The sequence below is a fragment of the Notechis scutatus genome, chromosome 2 (assembly GCF_049901735.1).
Source record: "Notechis scutatus isolate UNSWTSFEM ecotype Mainland chromosome 2, rNotScu1.2, whole genome shotgun sequence".
Lineage (NCBI taxonomy): Eukaryota > Metazoa > Chordata > Lepidosauria > Squamata > Elapidae > Notechis > Notechis scutatus.
Window position 1 is genome coordinate 210,491,900 of NC_142010.1, and position 18,297 is coordinate 210,510,196.

At 36.4% G+C, this 18,297-nt stretch overlaps 1 protein-coding gene across 1 annotated transcript in view; it reads right to left on the reverse strand.

Annotated features, from left to right (window-relative positions):
- SPTLC1 (serine palmitoyltransferase long chain base subunit 1) overlaps positions 1–12,957 on the reverse strand; it is a 33,068-nt gene extending 20,111 nt beyond the window's left edge. Inside the window, exons 1-5 of the mRNA XM_026673996.2 lie at positions 12,874–12,957; positions 10,691–10,798; positions 9,423–9,517; positions 5,398–5,491; positions 3,321–3,393 (exon numbers count right to left, since the gene is read on the reverse strand). Of these exons, the coding sequence (XP_026529781.1) occupies positions 3,321–3,393; positions 5,398–5,491; positions 9,423–9,517; positions 10,691–10,798; positions 12,874–12,936 (433 nt within the window). The 5' untranslated portion in view covers positions 12,937–12,957. The remainder of the gene's footprint in view (positions 1–3,320; positions 3,394–5,397; positions 5,492–9,422; positions 9,518–10,690; positions 10,799–12,873) is intronic.
- Between the last annotated feature and the right edge of the window lie 5,340 nt (positions 12,958–18,297).

The window sequence follows — 18,297 nt, forward strand, 5'->3', positions numbered from 1 at the left end:
TTGTGGTGTAACCTCCTGATTTCCGTGATGTGATATCCTGAGCGGATGACTGTGATGTAATGTTCCGGGTTTTGGTTTGGCTCTGAGTTTGAGGTCTGGCTATGTGTTTATGGTGTGTGTCAGTTTGCTTAGTTTGGGGGTCGGGGTGTGTGGCAGCTGGTGATGCAGCCATGGTCTGGTTTCTGGACAGTGGTTGCCTTTCGTCTATGGGATGGGTTTGGGTTTGAGTCTGGTGAGGGAAATACTTCCTCCCTTTTCCAGTACCTTAAAGCCACAGGACATTAAATTAATTTTGAGGGAACCAAATTAATCTCCAATATTGAACACTTCAACAAGAGAATAATCAGGGAAGCCATCGAAATAGAAAAACACCCCGATAACATGAATAAACGGGATGATACCTCTGGCCTACCAGACATCTGGAAGCTAGCCCTTATCAACAAACGAGTACCAGCCATGAAAACAAACACCGGACCCAAAACACATGACACCACCACTAACCTCCCTCACCAGACTCAAACCCAAACCCATCCCATAGACGAAAGGCAACCACCGTCCAGAAACCAGACCACGGCTGCATCATCAGCTGCCACACATCCCGACCCCCAAACTAAGCAAATTGACACACGCCATAAACACATAGCCAGACCTCAAACTCGAAGCCACACCAAACCCGGAACGATACATCACAGCCATCCACTCAGGATATCACATCTCGGAACTCAGGAGGCTACACCACAAAACTTCAGGATGTTGCAACACAGCCAATGACCCAGGAGATTACAGCACAAGACTCAGGATGTCACAACAATAGAACTCAGAAGGTCATCACACAGCCCATTACCCGGTCGTTACAACACAGGAGGCTGATAGACACACAGCCAGTACCTCAGCCACACAGGTTCTATGAAAAAGCCAACCAATCTGCAAACATCAACTCCATCAACCAATCAAGAAATAACAACACAGCCAACCAGCCCACTTACAACAGAGCCAGCACACCACACCTCCCCACCAGTATTTATAGAGAGACGGCAGCTCCGATCACGCTTTGCTCGCACAGGCACAAAGCCAAAAGCACCAGCCTGAAGATGGCGAGTGAGACCTCATCGAAACGTTGCCAAGATACTCTCAATCTTACACGGGAAAAGACCCAAACACGCCAAAACCTGCATGCATGCATGCACACATACATAACATACATACATACATACATATATATTTACCCAGTAGTAGTTAAGGGACTATAATGATTATATTGTTATAAATCTTTATAATGGGTTAAAGGGAGTAAATGGGGAAAATATATAAGTAAAGGGGTGGCAAGCTCGAATTGGAAATAAAAGGGGAAAACCCTTTGAATGAAATAATTGTACGTGGAAAAAATTGCAAATGTGACAGATGTAAGAATATGTGTATAATTATTATAGAAATTGAATAAGAATGTAGATAACATTGTTTAACATGACAGGAGAATATTTAAAGAAAAATGAAATAAGCTACAATATGAAATGAGATTGTATAAAATAATAGCAATGAATATAGAAATTGAATAATACGGAAAATATTGTTAAATAATGTATGAGATTATTTAAAGAAAAAGGTAATAAGTAATAATATGATTTAATTTGGACATAAAAGTTGGTATGTAATTATGGTCACCTTTGTATGGAAATGTAAAATCTGGAATCTTGTTCACCTAATGAGATGTTTTATAAAAGATAAAAAATTTAAAAAAAATTAAAAAGAAAAGAAAAATTGAAGGCAAAAGGAGAAACAGGATGAAATGTTTAGATAATGTCACTGACACAATGAACAAGAATTTGGGCAAACTCTGAGGGACAGGGGAAGACAGGGAAGCCTGTCATGCTATGGTCATGGGATTGTGAAGAGTGGGACACAATTTAGCAACTGAACAGCAACAAGACCTGAATATTTTGGCATGACATCATGGAAATCATTTTAATCATGTATAAAAACATTTGCAAGACGTATACTTCCAGAGAATCAGTCCATGAAGATAAAGTGAATGCTTAGTTTCATAGTATTATCTATAAACAGATGTTCAGGGGATTTTGTGATTAAGCATAGATTGGGATTTTCATATTAGGATTTGTACTACAAAAATCTTACACCTCAAGCCTAAATTAAAATACCATGATCATCACAATATATATTATTTTAAAGTATTTGCATTACTATGTAAAAAATTAATTTAAAGCCAGTCAGTTGACTGCCCTCTTGTGGTCTCTCTGAACACAACACTGCAATAATAGAAATTTCAACCTTCAACACATTTAAATCTCCCTATTATAATACATCCACAGCTATGGAAATTAAACAAAAAGCAAATAAATCTTCATCAAGATCATAAGGAGGGCATATCAGCATGCTATCCAGCATTTTTGGCTAAACAGCAGTATGCAGAAAGTTACATGACAACTGATGGTGGAATGTGTATGAATTTTTTTTTAAAGCCTTGACAAAGTCTCTTTCTCTCCACCCATCAACTGCTCTTGATTAAACCTAGAAATAGTAGAAGAGGGCATGCCCTTTTATGGACTGATAATGGGCTAAAGAAAATAACAATTAGGAATAAAGACAACCTGTATAGTGTTGTGGTTAAGGTCTTGGCCTTGAAACCAGGAGACTGTCATGTCTAGGATTCCCTTAGGCATGAAGCCAGCTGGGTGACTTTAGGCCAGTCACTCTCTCTCAGCCTAATCTCAAAGGGTTACATGGTTGTTGTTGAGGACAAAATAGGAGGCAAGAGTATTAGGCACACTCACCACCTTCAGTTGGTCAAAATATATAAAAAACAGTAGTGTATAACATCATTATCATTACCATCATCATCCCAGGCCCTTGGGAAGAACTTGTTAAGTGGCTAAAATATCAAATTGAGTGTAAACATCAGACTTATTGTGTGATCAACTATAGTAATAATATCATAGGAATAAACAGACAATTTTCTAAATGGAGGAAGGTTAAGAATGGAGATTAATAATTATTTTAAAGTTTCTATGCTGCCTGACTTAAGAATCTTAGTAAGGACAAGGCTTATTAACTTGCTCACAAATTATCCTGACTTTAGGAAAAGCAGCAATGTCAAAGTTTACAAAGTTTACACTAAATTATTCAGGTTGGTTAAAACCAAGGTAAAGAAACCAAGGTAAAGAAAAGAACTTCAGAAGTATCTCTTTAAACAGTAAGAACAATTAAACACCAGGCCTTCCCAGCTTCAATTCTTTCTTGTAATGTTAAAATCAAAGTAGTTATTATTACATTCAAATCTATATTGAAAAAGATGCAATACTTACCAAAAGTGCCATAAAATCCTCTAGGGCCACATGTGCCAACACCATATTTTGCCAGAGATGCTTGGGCTGCATTCTTTAAAGAGGTATAAGAAGAAAATCATATTACATGTAATTATATTGTAGAATAAAATCATTACTACATTGGTATACATTACAGTATTTCTTTTATGTTACCACTATTATTATATGTAACTTCTCTGCATTCCTCAATTCCTCATTAACCTCCTGGGGCTGATATAAGATAATATGTGGGATCAGAAAGACTTTTTTTTTTCATTCTGACATCCTATCATTTCACATAACATGTGTGGATAGAATTTTGAGAATCTTAGGAAAAATAGTGAACATTCTTTGCTATGATTCTGAGGAAAATAAAAATTGTTCAAGAAGTTTTGGGGGGGGACTGACAAAGAGAAGAGTTAATAGCACTACAAATTAAAGAAATGAAATAATTTACTATGAAATTCAAATGAAATTGATGATAGATATATTTTAAAAATTTGTGAAGGCATTCTAATATTGAAGAGCAGAATCTGATTAAAAGGAAATCATAAATGTTTGAGAACACTAAAATGATTAGGTTGCAGGTATAGAAGATGTAACTTATTACATATAACATACAACTTTTAACTTATGTGTGTAAAAAATAAACCTTTTGCCTGATGCCTTAAAGAATATCATTTTGGTTTCTTTATTTTTTCCAGTCTTTCTCATAATTTCTATAAATGTAGACCACTAAATAAACATTTGGAAAATGCATGGATCACCAATAAAGTGAACACTCCCTCCTAATATTTTTAAAACTAATAATAATAATAACAACAACAAACAACAACAACTGACAAAGCTTTGGAACACAATATCCCAGATATCACGATTGTGGAGAAGAAAAAAGTATGGATCATCAAAATTGCCATACCTGGTGATAGCAGAATCGATGAGAAACAATTTGAAAAAATCACCAGATATCAGGACTTGAGAATTGAACTGTACAGACTCTGGCATAAACCAATGCAGGTGGTTCCAGTGATACTTGGCACACTGGGTGCTGTGCCTAAAGACCTAGGCAAGCACTTAAAAACAATTGGCGCTGACAAAATCACCATTGGTCAGCTGTAGAAGGCCACCTTACTGGGATATGCTCACATAATCCGCCGATACATCATGCAGTCCTATACACTTGGGAAATGTTCGACTAGTGATTTGTGATATGAAACCCAACATAAGTTATCTAATTTGCTGTGTACACTGTCATTTTTTGTGTCAAATAATAATAACAAAAACAGGTGATTATGGTTGTATTTGTGAATGCTTTCCATTTTAAAAATCTTTCAACTATCAATTTTTGCTAGTCAAGAATATTGTTCAATATAACCATCTGAACATTAAAGGAATGCATCTCCAGCACAATGAAGTATCATTTTAAGTATTCACCACTGTGTTTTCTATTTACATTTTTAAATGGTATTTTTTTTTTTAAAAAAAAAAAAGATATTTGCATTATTATATGTATGAATACAGACATGGCAGAAGCAAGACTAGTTTGAAAAGACAAAACATACAAAAAGGTACAGTGCATGGTGTGGTATATTTAGATTTAGTTACATTCTTTCTTTTATTTAATTTTTTGTTTACTACATCTAACTCCATTACTCTACCTTATATAATATTGCTTATCCAACAGGGACTAATATAATTATGTATGTATGCAGGCAGGAATGCTATGGACACTCTCACTGCCACAGGGCTGCTGGATTATTTTGAAAATGAGACTTGATTTACCATAACCTAAATGGTGATGTGTAGACTAACTTCTCTTTAGCACAACACAATACTTCCTATTACTACAAATTATCCTTGGTTTTTTTTTTTTCTGGGTAGAACCTATGACCCCGACGTGCGCTCTAAACACCCTCTTGTAAGTGAATGTAATACTAAGAGAAATCAACACAGGTTTTATACAAGGAGAAGAAATAGTAATCACAATTACATTCTAAAAGATTATAAGCGTCCATGGGTCATTCAAATAGTTCTTTTAACAATAAGGCTACATAGTGAGATCTATGGAGGTACTTACTTTAAGTCTTTCATTATCCAAAAGCCCAAGAAAATTAAATGATGCAAAGTTTATGCATTCCTTGTCATTGACGATAATGTTGTGAGTTGGAGGCCTTAAAGTATTAAAAAAAAAAAAAAGCAAAGTGAACAAATTTGGAGAACTAGCAGATTTAGAAGTTCAAAGTATTGTTGAATATAAAAAACAACAGTAGTCTCCTCATTTAGTACTGTATCTAAATATGGGGATACTGTTTGATGTAGAGATTTATAGTTAAGAATACTTATTCTTTATGCTATTACTACAAACAACTTTGTTCTAATGACTCACTTATCTGTTGCTAAATTCCAAAGGAACCTCTTAATTGCTGATAATGAACCTTTATATTTTTCTTTGAATACTTTTTCAGAATTTTGGGAACATATTTCATTTTTTAATTTTTTTTGAAAGAGAAGTATTTTAGTTGAGTAACAATAATGCTATCAGAAAATATAATACATGTTCCCTAATATCAAAATTACATACTAAGGAATGGTTATCCTGCCACTTAAGAAAGTTCGGTGTGTTTAAAAATTTGTTTCACTGTTTAATTCAAGGATTAAGGGATGAATTAATATTAATTAAATCTCTGAAAGAATCAATTCAAGCTAAGACATTAAATAGTCAGTCAAATAAACTAGAGAGAAAACTCATTCTAAAGCAATCATCTAGCAACAGACTGTAACAAGAAGCAATCTTACGAATATTCTACATTAATTTATTAAAATGCCATTCAATACATATTGCCACACATTCTGGCTTAGATTCCAAGGAAAAAATTTCATCCCTGCCAGTCAGTTTTGATATCCATAAGAATCACTGAAATTGGGCAGACGTGTGCTCAGAAGAGAGTTGACAGGCAATGCTTTTGCCTGACATTGCAACATCTCCTTTCATTATTCACATAGAAGAAGCTTGTTGAACCCATCCAGCATGCGCATGCATGCAACATATTTAAATGTGATTATTTTTTCCAAACTGGGTTTTATGGAACCTTCAGAGTTCCACAAGAACCTGAATGTCTTCCATTAGACTAAGGGCTGCACACACATTTTAGGATGAGAACCATATATTACCTTGAATATTGTAAAAAAGTAAAGCCAGAAGGGAAGAAATGAGTGATCAAGAGAAAAATAAAATGTGATGTACCTTACATTTACTGTTATCTTAACTAATGTAAAGTAAAAATTATCCATGGACATTTAATATCTGTCCCTTTCAATCACATTAAAAAGCATATGGCAACTGTTTGGAAGTTCTGGCTATACATGGAGTTTTATATTACCCATCTCCACATTTAGCTGATGTACATTAGCATATCAAAGAATTGTGCAACATAAATCATATTAAAAATGTGTGATAACAGGACTGCAACTACTCTTAGAACATAAACCATAGTTTTACTAGCCCAGCACTCATTCTGACCTTTTCTTTTAAATAGAAGTCACTTTTGGTGCAATAGCTCCAAATAACAGCACACCAAAAAGTTCTTCCAAATGAAATGAAGATCAGATGCACAATAGCCAAATTTCAAGCCACCTATCAACTGCTATTAACAGGCTTACTTTCTCTAAACCAGCAAGTTTCATTATTTATAATGACTGACTATTTTTCATTTTCATAATTTTTCCAGATTATGTTCAGGATGAAGTTCTTAATATTCCCAAGTAGCATTTTAGAAGTTGTAGGAGCTGCATTTCCAACACATTAAAGATTTTATTATTTTCTTGTTTGGTTTCTATTATTTTTACATTGTTTAAAGATAATTTCATTTCACTGAATGTTTTAGTGGTTTTTTTTTGTATTTGTCAGTTATCTTTTATTTTGAAGTACAATAAAAATATACTAAAATCTAAGTTTGGTCTAATTCACTATTCAAATCATTCATGAAAGTTTAGGTATTCTAATTTCATTAAGAATGTTTGGAAGATTGCACTTCTTGAATGCCTGTGTCATAAAATATGTCCATGAATTTTATTCTCTATAACTGAAAAAGACTATAGTATGTCTGAAAATTAGCACTAATTCAGCATAGCAATTTATTAAGATACTCCATATAAGTACTGAATTCTTCAAAATAACATAATTTTGTCATGCTGCCATTTATTGTTTGAGATCATTTATACACTGTTTTAAAGAATGTAGTATTTTTCTTTTTAAGACATGATGCAATCCTGTATCAAAAGGCACTTATTCTGCTCACATTGTTACGGCTTTGTCATGTGAGGCATCACAACTTTTCCCCCTTTTGCTAAACCGGGCGTGGGTGTGGCCATCACGTGACAAAGCCGAAGATTTAGAATAAATCTAGCCACATACTGGCTGGATATATTAATATTATATTCATCATGCTGATGTATTCCATGCATATCATTTACTTATATAAAATGGCATTCTCAAAAACACTTTGGCATTTATTTTAAAGTGACTAAACCTTGAATTGCTCAGAATTTTTCCTGACTTAAACAGATAAAGAGTAACATAAGGAAATACAAATAGAATATGGCATATTTATATAAAAATGTGAAGAGATAATGTTACTAAGAACAGAAAGAGTGTTTAGAGGTATACTAAAATTCCTGTGACTTTTTAAATTTATGGCGCAGTCAACAAGCATCCTCAAAATTTAATGTTTAAAGGTATAATCTTCATATGCTTAATTATGATGAAGCTTCATTAATTCAATTGGAGCTAGAAAGCGTAACATCTAGTAAGCATTCTGTGCTAGGAAGCGTAGCATCTAAGCATTGTTTCAGAAAGTAGGTTCAATTTAAGTGGGCTTATATAAAATGGAAAGAAAAAAAAAGGATGAATTAAATATTTGATGCTTACGGTAGAGAATTAGTTTAAGAAAAGAGCAGCAGTTAAAATCCCCCTTTATTATAGAAACTGTCCTTTTAAATATTACATAAATAGATTTTCCCTTTTCCATGTTTATTAGAAAAAAACAAAGCTACCAAAGTCATATTGTTAATTCATCTAGCCCAATATAGTCTACACTGACTAGTAGCATGTTGCCAGGACTGTATGTAGAGTTTTTGCAGTGTTATGTGCAAATTTTGAATCTCAGATGTCCTACAGGCAAAGCACAGGCTCTACCACTCAATTAACAGGGAAGTAAGTATGGAATAGAAAATACCATTCATGTGTATCTAAAATTACCTGTCATCCTGAGATTTAATACCTTTTAAATAGATATTGCCTGTTATTACTGAAAAATTTAATTAGGTAAATCTGGAATTACTAGTTCTAATAATCTTTGAGTAAATTAATAACAGGAACAGGTAAATTATTTATTCTATGCATTCAGTATCCAGAACAGTTGATTCCAGGTGACCAAAACAGAAAACAGGTCCAAAATATATGAATTCTAGGCAGGTGTTTCAGAGGATTGGTATCCAACTGGTATCCCACCCCCTTTAAAGGGATATATTAGAAAAGAAGATTGAGGGGGGAGCAGGCAGCTAGGCACCATGTTTGAAGCAAGGCATAACCAATTAGAAATCGGTGGAGCATACCAGGATGGTCTTGTTTGCCCTGTGAGATCCGTCCAAACTTCTTTTTAGCCAACATTTGAAACAACTAAAAAGTGTTCAAGTTTAGTTTAACCAAACCGCAGCCTGCCTATAACAATTTAGCTCAACTTCTGAGACAATCTATTCCAACTCCAAAGAAAACAGATTTTTTTCCTTTCACCAGGACTCTGAAGGGCCATCAGACATGCTTATTTTATCTGTTAAGCACAATGATAAAAATGAAGTAATTTACTATGCCTATTTGATAACCTTTTACAACTCAAGTCTAACTTTAGAATTTAAATTTATGCTGAACCCGGTTCTCTGAAGTTGCAAGATAATGATCAATAATTATTCTACAAAGTGATCAAGCTCACAATCCTAAACACATCTGCTAGAAGTATATACTTTCAAACAGTCATATTTCATGTTAACATGTAAAAAAAAACTGGGCTGTAAGTAAAATATGAAATTATGATAATCCAAATTTACCCTTTAACAATGTTGTAGTTTAGTGCTGGGTGATCTTTTGGTACTGGAGGAACAAGAGGTTCTGGCTGCCATTCTTCAATCAACTCTTCCTTTTCCTATTACAAACAGAAATAGAAGTACTGAGTGATGTATTATTCAATAATAAATATATCCTGCCTTTCCTCCTAGAGCTCAAGGTGGCATATATAGCAGACCCTCCTTCAATTTTCCTTTATAACAACAATCCTATGAAGGAAGTTGACCTGAGAGAAAATGACTTGTCAGTTGAGAAGAATCAGGATCACATGTTAAGTTCCAATTGAGCTGAGTTATTGCTCATGCCTCTGTACCAGAATCTACTCAACTAACAGTCAGCACCAAACTGACCCTAGATAAGAGTTAATGGAATTCAAGGGGGCCTGCACTTGGATTATTTGTGGGAATGTAATAACTCCAAGCTGATTCCTCTCAACACTGTCCTCATGCTTTGCCTCTTCCTCTCCTATATTACTGCAGTCCAAGGTACTAGCATTTTTAGCTGAGAGTGGACTTGAACTTGCATTTCCAATTCCAATTTATTATGAAAAAAATGAAAGGTTGGGGCTAAGCTGTTGAGATACACACACATTTTGTAAGAACTAAAAGAGATTAAGCTAGTGAGATTGAAATCATGTTCATTTTAAATCTACTAAATGAAGTTGTATGTCATTCCCTTAAATCAAATTCTCCTTTATATAATTCATAGTTTTCCTCAGAATATTAGGAATACTGATTGGTTGTTGCATCAATTACAATACTTCTTTTTACACAACTTTTACACAACCTTAGAACACATTAGTAAGTTAACTAGCCAGTATGCTTTATGAAACAGCACATAAAACTGTAACATTAAAATCCAACTATGCCTAGAAATAACTAATTATATAAAATTAATTATACCATGAAAAGGAGATAATCCTTTTTCAATGCTTGACACTGACTGGTCAATAATAGATATGCTTCTATTGTATCCAGGGCTTCTTGCAGCAACTACAATAAATGTCCCTTTGGCATTATTCATATTTTAGTTTGTTTTTCAATTGAATTGTTCAGCTTATATGTTATATTAAAGGTAGAAAGCATTCTGAAGTTATTTATCTTGGTCTGATTTTTTTTAGATTTTAAAAACTTGGCATTTTAACAGGGATGTGTAGACTTTCTATAGCCACTATATATATGTTTGTGTATCTGTTTGGATGGATGAGTAGGTGAAGGGGGGTGGGGAGAGAGAGAATTTTAGAAATCCAGACCTTAGGTGTAAGATCAGATCGCTCCTGAAGTTTGTATGTTTTAGAGAAAAGCAGTCTGATTATCCATAGGATCAGAATACCTTCTAAAATAAGATGGTAAGCTGGAGCCTAGAAATTAAACAACAAAAAAGGAGAAATTATTAATGAACAACCTAAGTTATTTCAAAAAGTCTACATAACAAACAGGCAATTTCTGCAATGCTGAAGCTCTATTTGAAACCCAACTTATGATTGTACAAGAATGAGTTTTGAGACAGAATATGACTGAGAAAAATTCATTAGGGATACTGAAAAAGGAGTGCATCTATTCTTATGCATGTCTCAATGCAAAAACTATAACTTTGAAGTTGCAAACTAAACTGTTTACAGTTGGAACTCTAATTTGAGGGTGATAAAACTAATATGCTTTTAAATTTTGAATCATAGAATTAGAACCCTATGATGCTGATGGATTTTATTTCTGGCCTCTGCCAAGACTTCAATACCCAATACCTGATTAGAAAACAATTTTGTGTCTGTGAATGAATGCCCACTGTGAGTGCACACAGTATTTTCTGATCTCTGTCATCTCACGTAATGCTCTCCAAAATCACAAGGGAGAAATGTATGAAGGACTGTGCTGACCAGAATTAAATGAATTCATACCATACTTATTTTGTAGGACTAAACAAATTAAATTGGCATCTCCATTCCTAAAGCATAGATCAAACGGTTTCTCATCCAACAATCTACCGGTATGTACAGATGGAGCATTAATTTTATAGCTACAAATCATATGGTAATTTTGCTGGAATAGTTTTACACTGAAAATAAAAGAAACCTCAACCTAACAACCAACCTACTTTAAATTCCTGGATCTATCTATCTATCTATCTATCTATCTATCTATCTATCTATCTATCTATCTATCTATCTATCTATCTACCTACCTACCTACCTACCTACCTAATCTATCTAATCTATCATGAATGACCAGTCCAAAGTCATCTAGATAGCTTCCCTGGTTGAAAATGACATAAATGCAGGTTTCTTTGATTCTAGTTGACTATTATATCATTATTTATCCTATAGAAATATACTACAGCATTAGCAATTTAAGCCAGGTTTGTGTCCTTGCTATCTGCAATATGATATGACTGTTGGTTTTTTCTGGTATACACTTCTAAATCTTATTTTTAAATGAACTTTCAACATTAGGACATGAGTCAATCACAACTCATATAAGTCCACAAACAAAATTCAGATAATTAAATCAGTCTAACAACAACAAAAAAGGAAGTATTTAAGTACCCCGTTAAGTAGAACACAAAGGGTGAGATTTTCTATGAAGCATCCTTATTATTACAAACTTAATTATTTTTGCATTTTAATTCTAACAGATATTTAAGAACACATCCATAAAAATAAGATATATTTAAATTCCGTGCAAAACTGAACAAGAATTTTCAGAATAATGCCCATACTTCTTATAGCTATTGTGACATTTCAAGAATGGATGTAGGAAGATACTCAGAATTTATTTATTCTACGTTAACACCATAGATAATAATTCTCGAGTAACGGCTTACAAATCAAAGAAAAAAACATCTTGCCTGATCCAAAGCCAAGATTATCAAGATGCATTTAGAAGAGGCCGCTATCGGAAAAGTAGCTTTACACTTGAGCAAACGATAGGCAAGAACCAAAGTCAAAATAAAAACATGAAGCAATGGGGGAGGGAGAGGGATGTTGGAAGGGCAGAAGATAAAACTTCTAATCTAGACGTTTGTCAAAATCTAATCCCAGAAACGGAGAAACCCAAAAATCAACTGCAATAAGTTGGTAAACAAATCCTCCTGTTCGCTTCATTTGTTGGGGTCACGTATAGTGTAGTGAATCCCCACAATACATTTCCCCGCGACACACATAAGCCAACATCACCATGCCTTCGCCCCCCAGCGAAGGGATCCAAGGGAAGTCCCCCCTCCTTTTTTTTAACTCCATTCGTCCTTAACCGGGACAGGACCCTCTTCCCTTCCTGTAAGTCCCTCGCCCTTTTCAGCCACGGCCCCTTATTGGGAGCGGGGGGGGGGAGGAAGGTGACATGAAATTCTGCCTGAGCTTTCGGCCTCCCCCACCATACGGGGGGCGGGGCTGGAGGTGACATTCCCAAACCCCTCAGTGCAGCCATCTTGGCCGCTCACCTCATAGAAGGCCTGGACCATCTCCACCAGCACCCACTGTTGCCCCATAGGCTCCGCCGCCATCGCCCTCAGTTCCTTCCGGGTAGGAGGCGGAGGTAACGTCGCCAAGCGTGAATAGGAGGCGGAGGGGAGGAACCGTGACGTAGAGCGCGCGACAGCGGGCAGGGACGGTTAGAGCAGGTCTTGCCGGCTTTTTTTTTTTTTTTTAAATCAGCGGGAAAGGAGCGAGGCGGAGGTTCTCGCGCGTGAAAAATTGATGGTGCCTCAGTCTTACGTGCATGGAACAGGGCGGATGTCGATGCCCAATAATAAGGTTTCCTTGGATTAAGCATGTCTAGGTCGCGGTGGTGAGGATATGAAATGTTCTTTTTTTTCTGACGAAGGAGAAGCGATTTTTCTTTTCCTTGGACCGAAAAACGGAGCAACGAGGCTTGCTTCCCGCGGATAGCGCTGATGGTCTTGTACATTCGACTTACAACAGCTCATTTAGTGACTGTTCAAAGTGACAGCGGCACTGAAAAAAAGAGACTTAATGACCGTTTTGCACAGTTGCAACCTTTGTTAGCATCCCCCGTGATCATGTGATCAAAATTCAGATGCTTGGCCACTGGTTCATACTTATGACCGTTGCTGCGTGATCACTTTTTGCAACCTTCTGACAAGCAAAGTCAGTGGAGAAACGAGATTCACTTAACAACCGGGGTATTAATCAACTGCAATGATTCACTTGACAGCTGTGGCAAGCAAGGTCGTAAAATGGGCCAAAACTCACTTAAATGTCTCACTTAGCAATATAAATTGTGGGTTCAAATGTAGTAAGTTGAGGGCTATCTCTACTCTGCTCTAATGGGATTTCCCAGATTCTCCTCCCCAGTCAACACTTACTTACGTCAACAGCCCAGAGTTTTTGGGAACTGATATGCACGTTTAATTAAATACCTTTGTATGTAGCCTAGCAATGTACAGGCAGGTGTCTCCAAAGAATTAAACCATTTGAAAAGTATGTCAATCTCAGATAAAGATTATGATGTCCTGCATAGAAGTTGGGATGTTTCCCAAGTTTTCTTCAAATGATTTAGCATGACTGGATGGTTTTTTCTTTTAATAAATAAGAAAGTACTGTTTTAAAGTGGTGGTTCTGCCTGTAATCCTGTGCATCCTTAGTAAGCATCTTAAAACTGCGGGGAAAAAGTAGGCATCCTTAGGCTTGTATTATTTTCATTGATATAATCAAGACCAACTTAAATACCATAGTTAAGATGTCATCCTCATTTTTGGCATTGACTTTGATTTATAATTTTGCTAGTGCATGTTGCAACTGTTTTATCTAAACAGCAATGATGGGTTTTTTTTCTTTTAATATGAAAACTGAACTTGGCCTCATCAGTGTTTTGTCATTGATTCACCTATGCACCATTTCCATTGTCAGATCAGAGCTAAAATTTGGAAGCTTCAGCTGGTTCAAAGCCTAATAGCAACTGCAGCCTTTGGGGCCCCTAGAGCAGTGGTCCCCAACCTTTTTTGTACCACGGACTGGTACAATCCACGGACCGATCCACGCACGACCAAGGCAAGGCGAGCCGAGCGACCGGCCAGCCAGCCGTCCCCCGCTTCTCCCTGCCACCTTCAACTGCTCCTTTGTACCTTCTCGCGGTCGATGGGCTTTTTGGGCTCTTTCTTAATCTCCTCCTGAGTAACGCGAGACTCCACCGCCATCGGGACGGCTCTTCGTTCGAAGCCGCCCCTCCCCTTCGATGCAACTAAGGCGCGAGTATTCCTTCAGCACCCAAACGCCGCTTTCCAACCAACGACCGACAAGCTCACCGGGAAGCACTTTCTCAAGCGCCGTCGAAACAAGATGGCTGCGCCCAAGCAAAGTAGGCCCTACTTTCATTCTTTGCGGCCCAGTACAAAATGATCCACGGACCGGTACCGGTCCGGGGCCCGGTGGTTGGGGACCCCTGCCCTAGAGTAGCCCATATTATACCTCTGTTCCACAAGCTGCACTAGCTACCGGTCTGCTTCTGGATGCAGTTCAAGGTGTTGGTTAAGAGCTGTAAAGCACTTAATGGCATAAGTCCAGGTTATATGATGAATTACTCATCCCACTAGGGCAAGCCTGCCTCACTTGTGCCAGCAGAGAGGGCTCCACTGTGGATCTTGTTGGTCAAAATTTTTTGACTATCGGGATCCAGAAGAAGAGCCTTCTCTGCTGTAGCACCTGCCCTTTGTAACTTCTTACCCTCCAAGGTGAGATCTGCCTCCTATTCTTCCATAAGACCCTGAAGATCTGATTCTGCTGGTTGGCCAGGGGACCCAATGGAGGTGGCTACTAGACTGATAGCAAACCCCATCTTCCCCCTCATTCCATGCTTCCCCATCCACCCACCTTTTATTCTCATATTGTTGTATCATTGTTTTCTTTTTCATTGTTTAATCCATTGTTCCATTACCTTACTACTGTTACATTTTACATGTTATTGCACTCTTTTTTGTAAGCCGCCGAGAGTAACCCCATGGCGAGATAGATGGCAAATAAATTTAACAAATAATAATAAATACATGGTAAATATAAAATATAAGTATGAATCTCATGCATAAAGTATTCAGCAATTTATGAGATACTCTCATTTCAGCCAGTCATAATAACACAAGATGTGTGTGGGAGGAGGGGCTGAAATAATGATGCATTTCAATTAGTGGCCAAGGGCAGAACAAGTAGTGAAACAGGAATGCAGTTTTGTGGCTTCAGCACAGCCACGCCCTTCCTTGCCTGGTTTTATAAGCAACAATTTAAATAAATCTGGTTATCATTAAAAATAATACCTTCAGAATGTTCACTTTCATCTGTTTAAAAGGAATAGCGCCAGAGCAGAAGGAAACTAAAGCTGCTTTGATCTACTTCTTGGAAACAAAATCAATTGTGTTTGAATTGCATAGCCTAAGGTTCAGATATCCCTGCATCAAAACTGATTTCTATCCGAATAGCAAGAATGACAGTGGAGAGGGTGCATAAAATGGATGGCATAAATAACATGGGTGGGGAGTAAAGAGATCCTATTCCCATTCATCAATGCAGTAACTCACTTATACAGACACTGTATAATATTGCTATTCTCAAGCTGTAGTTTATCTGGGAAGATATGACACACATCATTTTCCCTCCAGCAATCCTACTTATGATCTGTGATAAGTGTTCAGGATTACACAGTGTTAGGAGTGCTTATTGGACTATATTTATGATATCATTCTTTGTTGTTCAGCCTGTCCTCCCAACAGTTCAGTTTAAACGAGCATAAACAGAAAAGGCATTGTGTCAATTCTGTAGTAGGACTATATTCTGCCTAAATATTCCTGCTTTTCTATGCTGTTGACATTGTCATTTTATAATTTTGAGACCACAATTTTTGCTATTTCTCTAAATCAATCCCATATCCAAAATTCTTCCCCCAAGCAATCATAGTTTCTTTAACTTGTTCTTCTTCTCGTTTAATTTCTAATAAATATCCATACAATTTTTTAATCACCTTTTCATCAGTACCTGTCAAAATCTTATCTAAGTCAGTCAGTTTATCATAGAAACCTTCTGTTTTGGAATCTTTATCATACCTTGAATGTATTTGCACATATGAAAACCAATTCATCGTTATACCTTGTTCCTCTAGTTTTTGTATAGATTTAAGTTCACCCTTTTCATTCAATATTTCACCATATCTAACTGTTTGTTCCTTTTTGTATATTATAGGATAAGAAAATGCTTCAATAGTCGATAGCCAGACTGGAATTTTCAAATAACATTGTCTTTTAATCTTGTCCCAGTTTAACCACAGAGACTCCCGTATATAATGTCTTCTAAAATACCCCAGTGTTTTAGTTCCTTTATACCATAGAAAAGCATGCCACCCCAACAACAGATCATGTCCTTCTAATGTCAACAATCTAGTGTTTCTTAATGTTATCCATTCCTTAACCCACATCAAATTTGTAGCTTGATAATACAACTCCCAATTAGGCAAACCAAATCCTCCTCTTATTCTAGCATCTTGCAAAAGTATTAACTTTATTCTCGCTTTCTTACCTTGCCATATATATTTCAACACAATTTTATTTAAATCTTCAAAGTAGTCTTTTCCAAGCCTAATTGGAATTGTTTGAAACAAATATAAAATTCTGGGTAATATATTCATCTTGATTGTTGAAATTCTCCCTATTAATGACAGTTGTAAATTTTCCCATTTTGCCAAATCTAACGCTATCTGCTGTTTAAGTTTGATATAATTATTCTCTTTTAGTGTACTGCATGTTGCTGTCAAGTATATCCCCAAGTACTTAATCTTATTCGTAACCTGAATTTTCAATAGGTCTGCCAGTTCTTCCTTTTGTCTTGATAGCATATTCTTTGTCAAGATCTTTGTCTTATCTTTATTTATTTTCAAACCAGCCATCTGTTTCATATATTCATAACTATGTTTATACTTGTACCTATTATCTTGTAAGCGATTGACAAATAAAATAAATGAAATAAATAAATAAAGCCACACCCACAAATTAGGCCATGCCCACAGAACCGGTTAGTGGTCCCTGGGATTTAAAATTATGAGTTTGGTAGTCCCTGAGGTCCAAAAGGTTGGCGACCCCCTGACTTAGACCATCATGTATTTAGAATCCGAGCATCCTCTCTGACGATCAGTTAGGGGCACATCTGCATTGTTTCTACTATGGACTCCTTTTAAACTATTTTAAAGCTGATTATGTGATTATCACCATCACTGCAGGCATTAGAATGCAGAGCATACTATGACTCAACCAGAGCAACTCTTCCAGAGAGCTAATAAGACAGTACAAAAAACCCTGTAATTTAATCAGTACCCCGACATTGTCAATCCTGGAGCAACAGCTTTCAAGCTTTCTTGAAAAATTGTTTATTTATTACATTTAGAAACCACCCATCACCTTCCCAGAGTGACAAGTAAGACATAAAAACATAAATACAGGTAGTCCTCAACTTATGACCACAATTGAAACTATGCCCCCTCCGGTCCGCGGAAAAAAAACTCTCCAAGGAACTGGTCCCTGCTGCCCAAAATGTTGGGGGACATTGATGTAAAGTGATGTACTGGTTCCGCAGGTTACCAGTCCCCGTGCCATGTAGAAATTCAAAGGTCATAACACCTTGAATTTAACCCACAACCAAACCAGCACACAATGCAGAATTTTGTATCAGCTGAAGTTTCCGGATACCTTTTAAGGGTAGCCCCATGTAGAATGCATTATAATAGTCCAAAGGGATGATTATTAGGGCATGAGTGACTGAGCAAAGAGTCTCCCTATCCAGGAAAAGGTGCAGCTGGTCAATGGTATTGAAGTCAAGAATAGCAAAGGTGGATGCACCACTTCCATTATGCCCCTGCCAGTAATAATCTA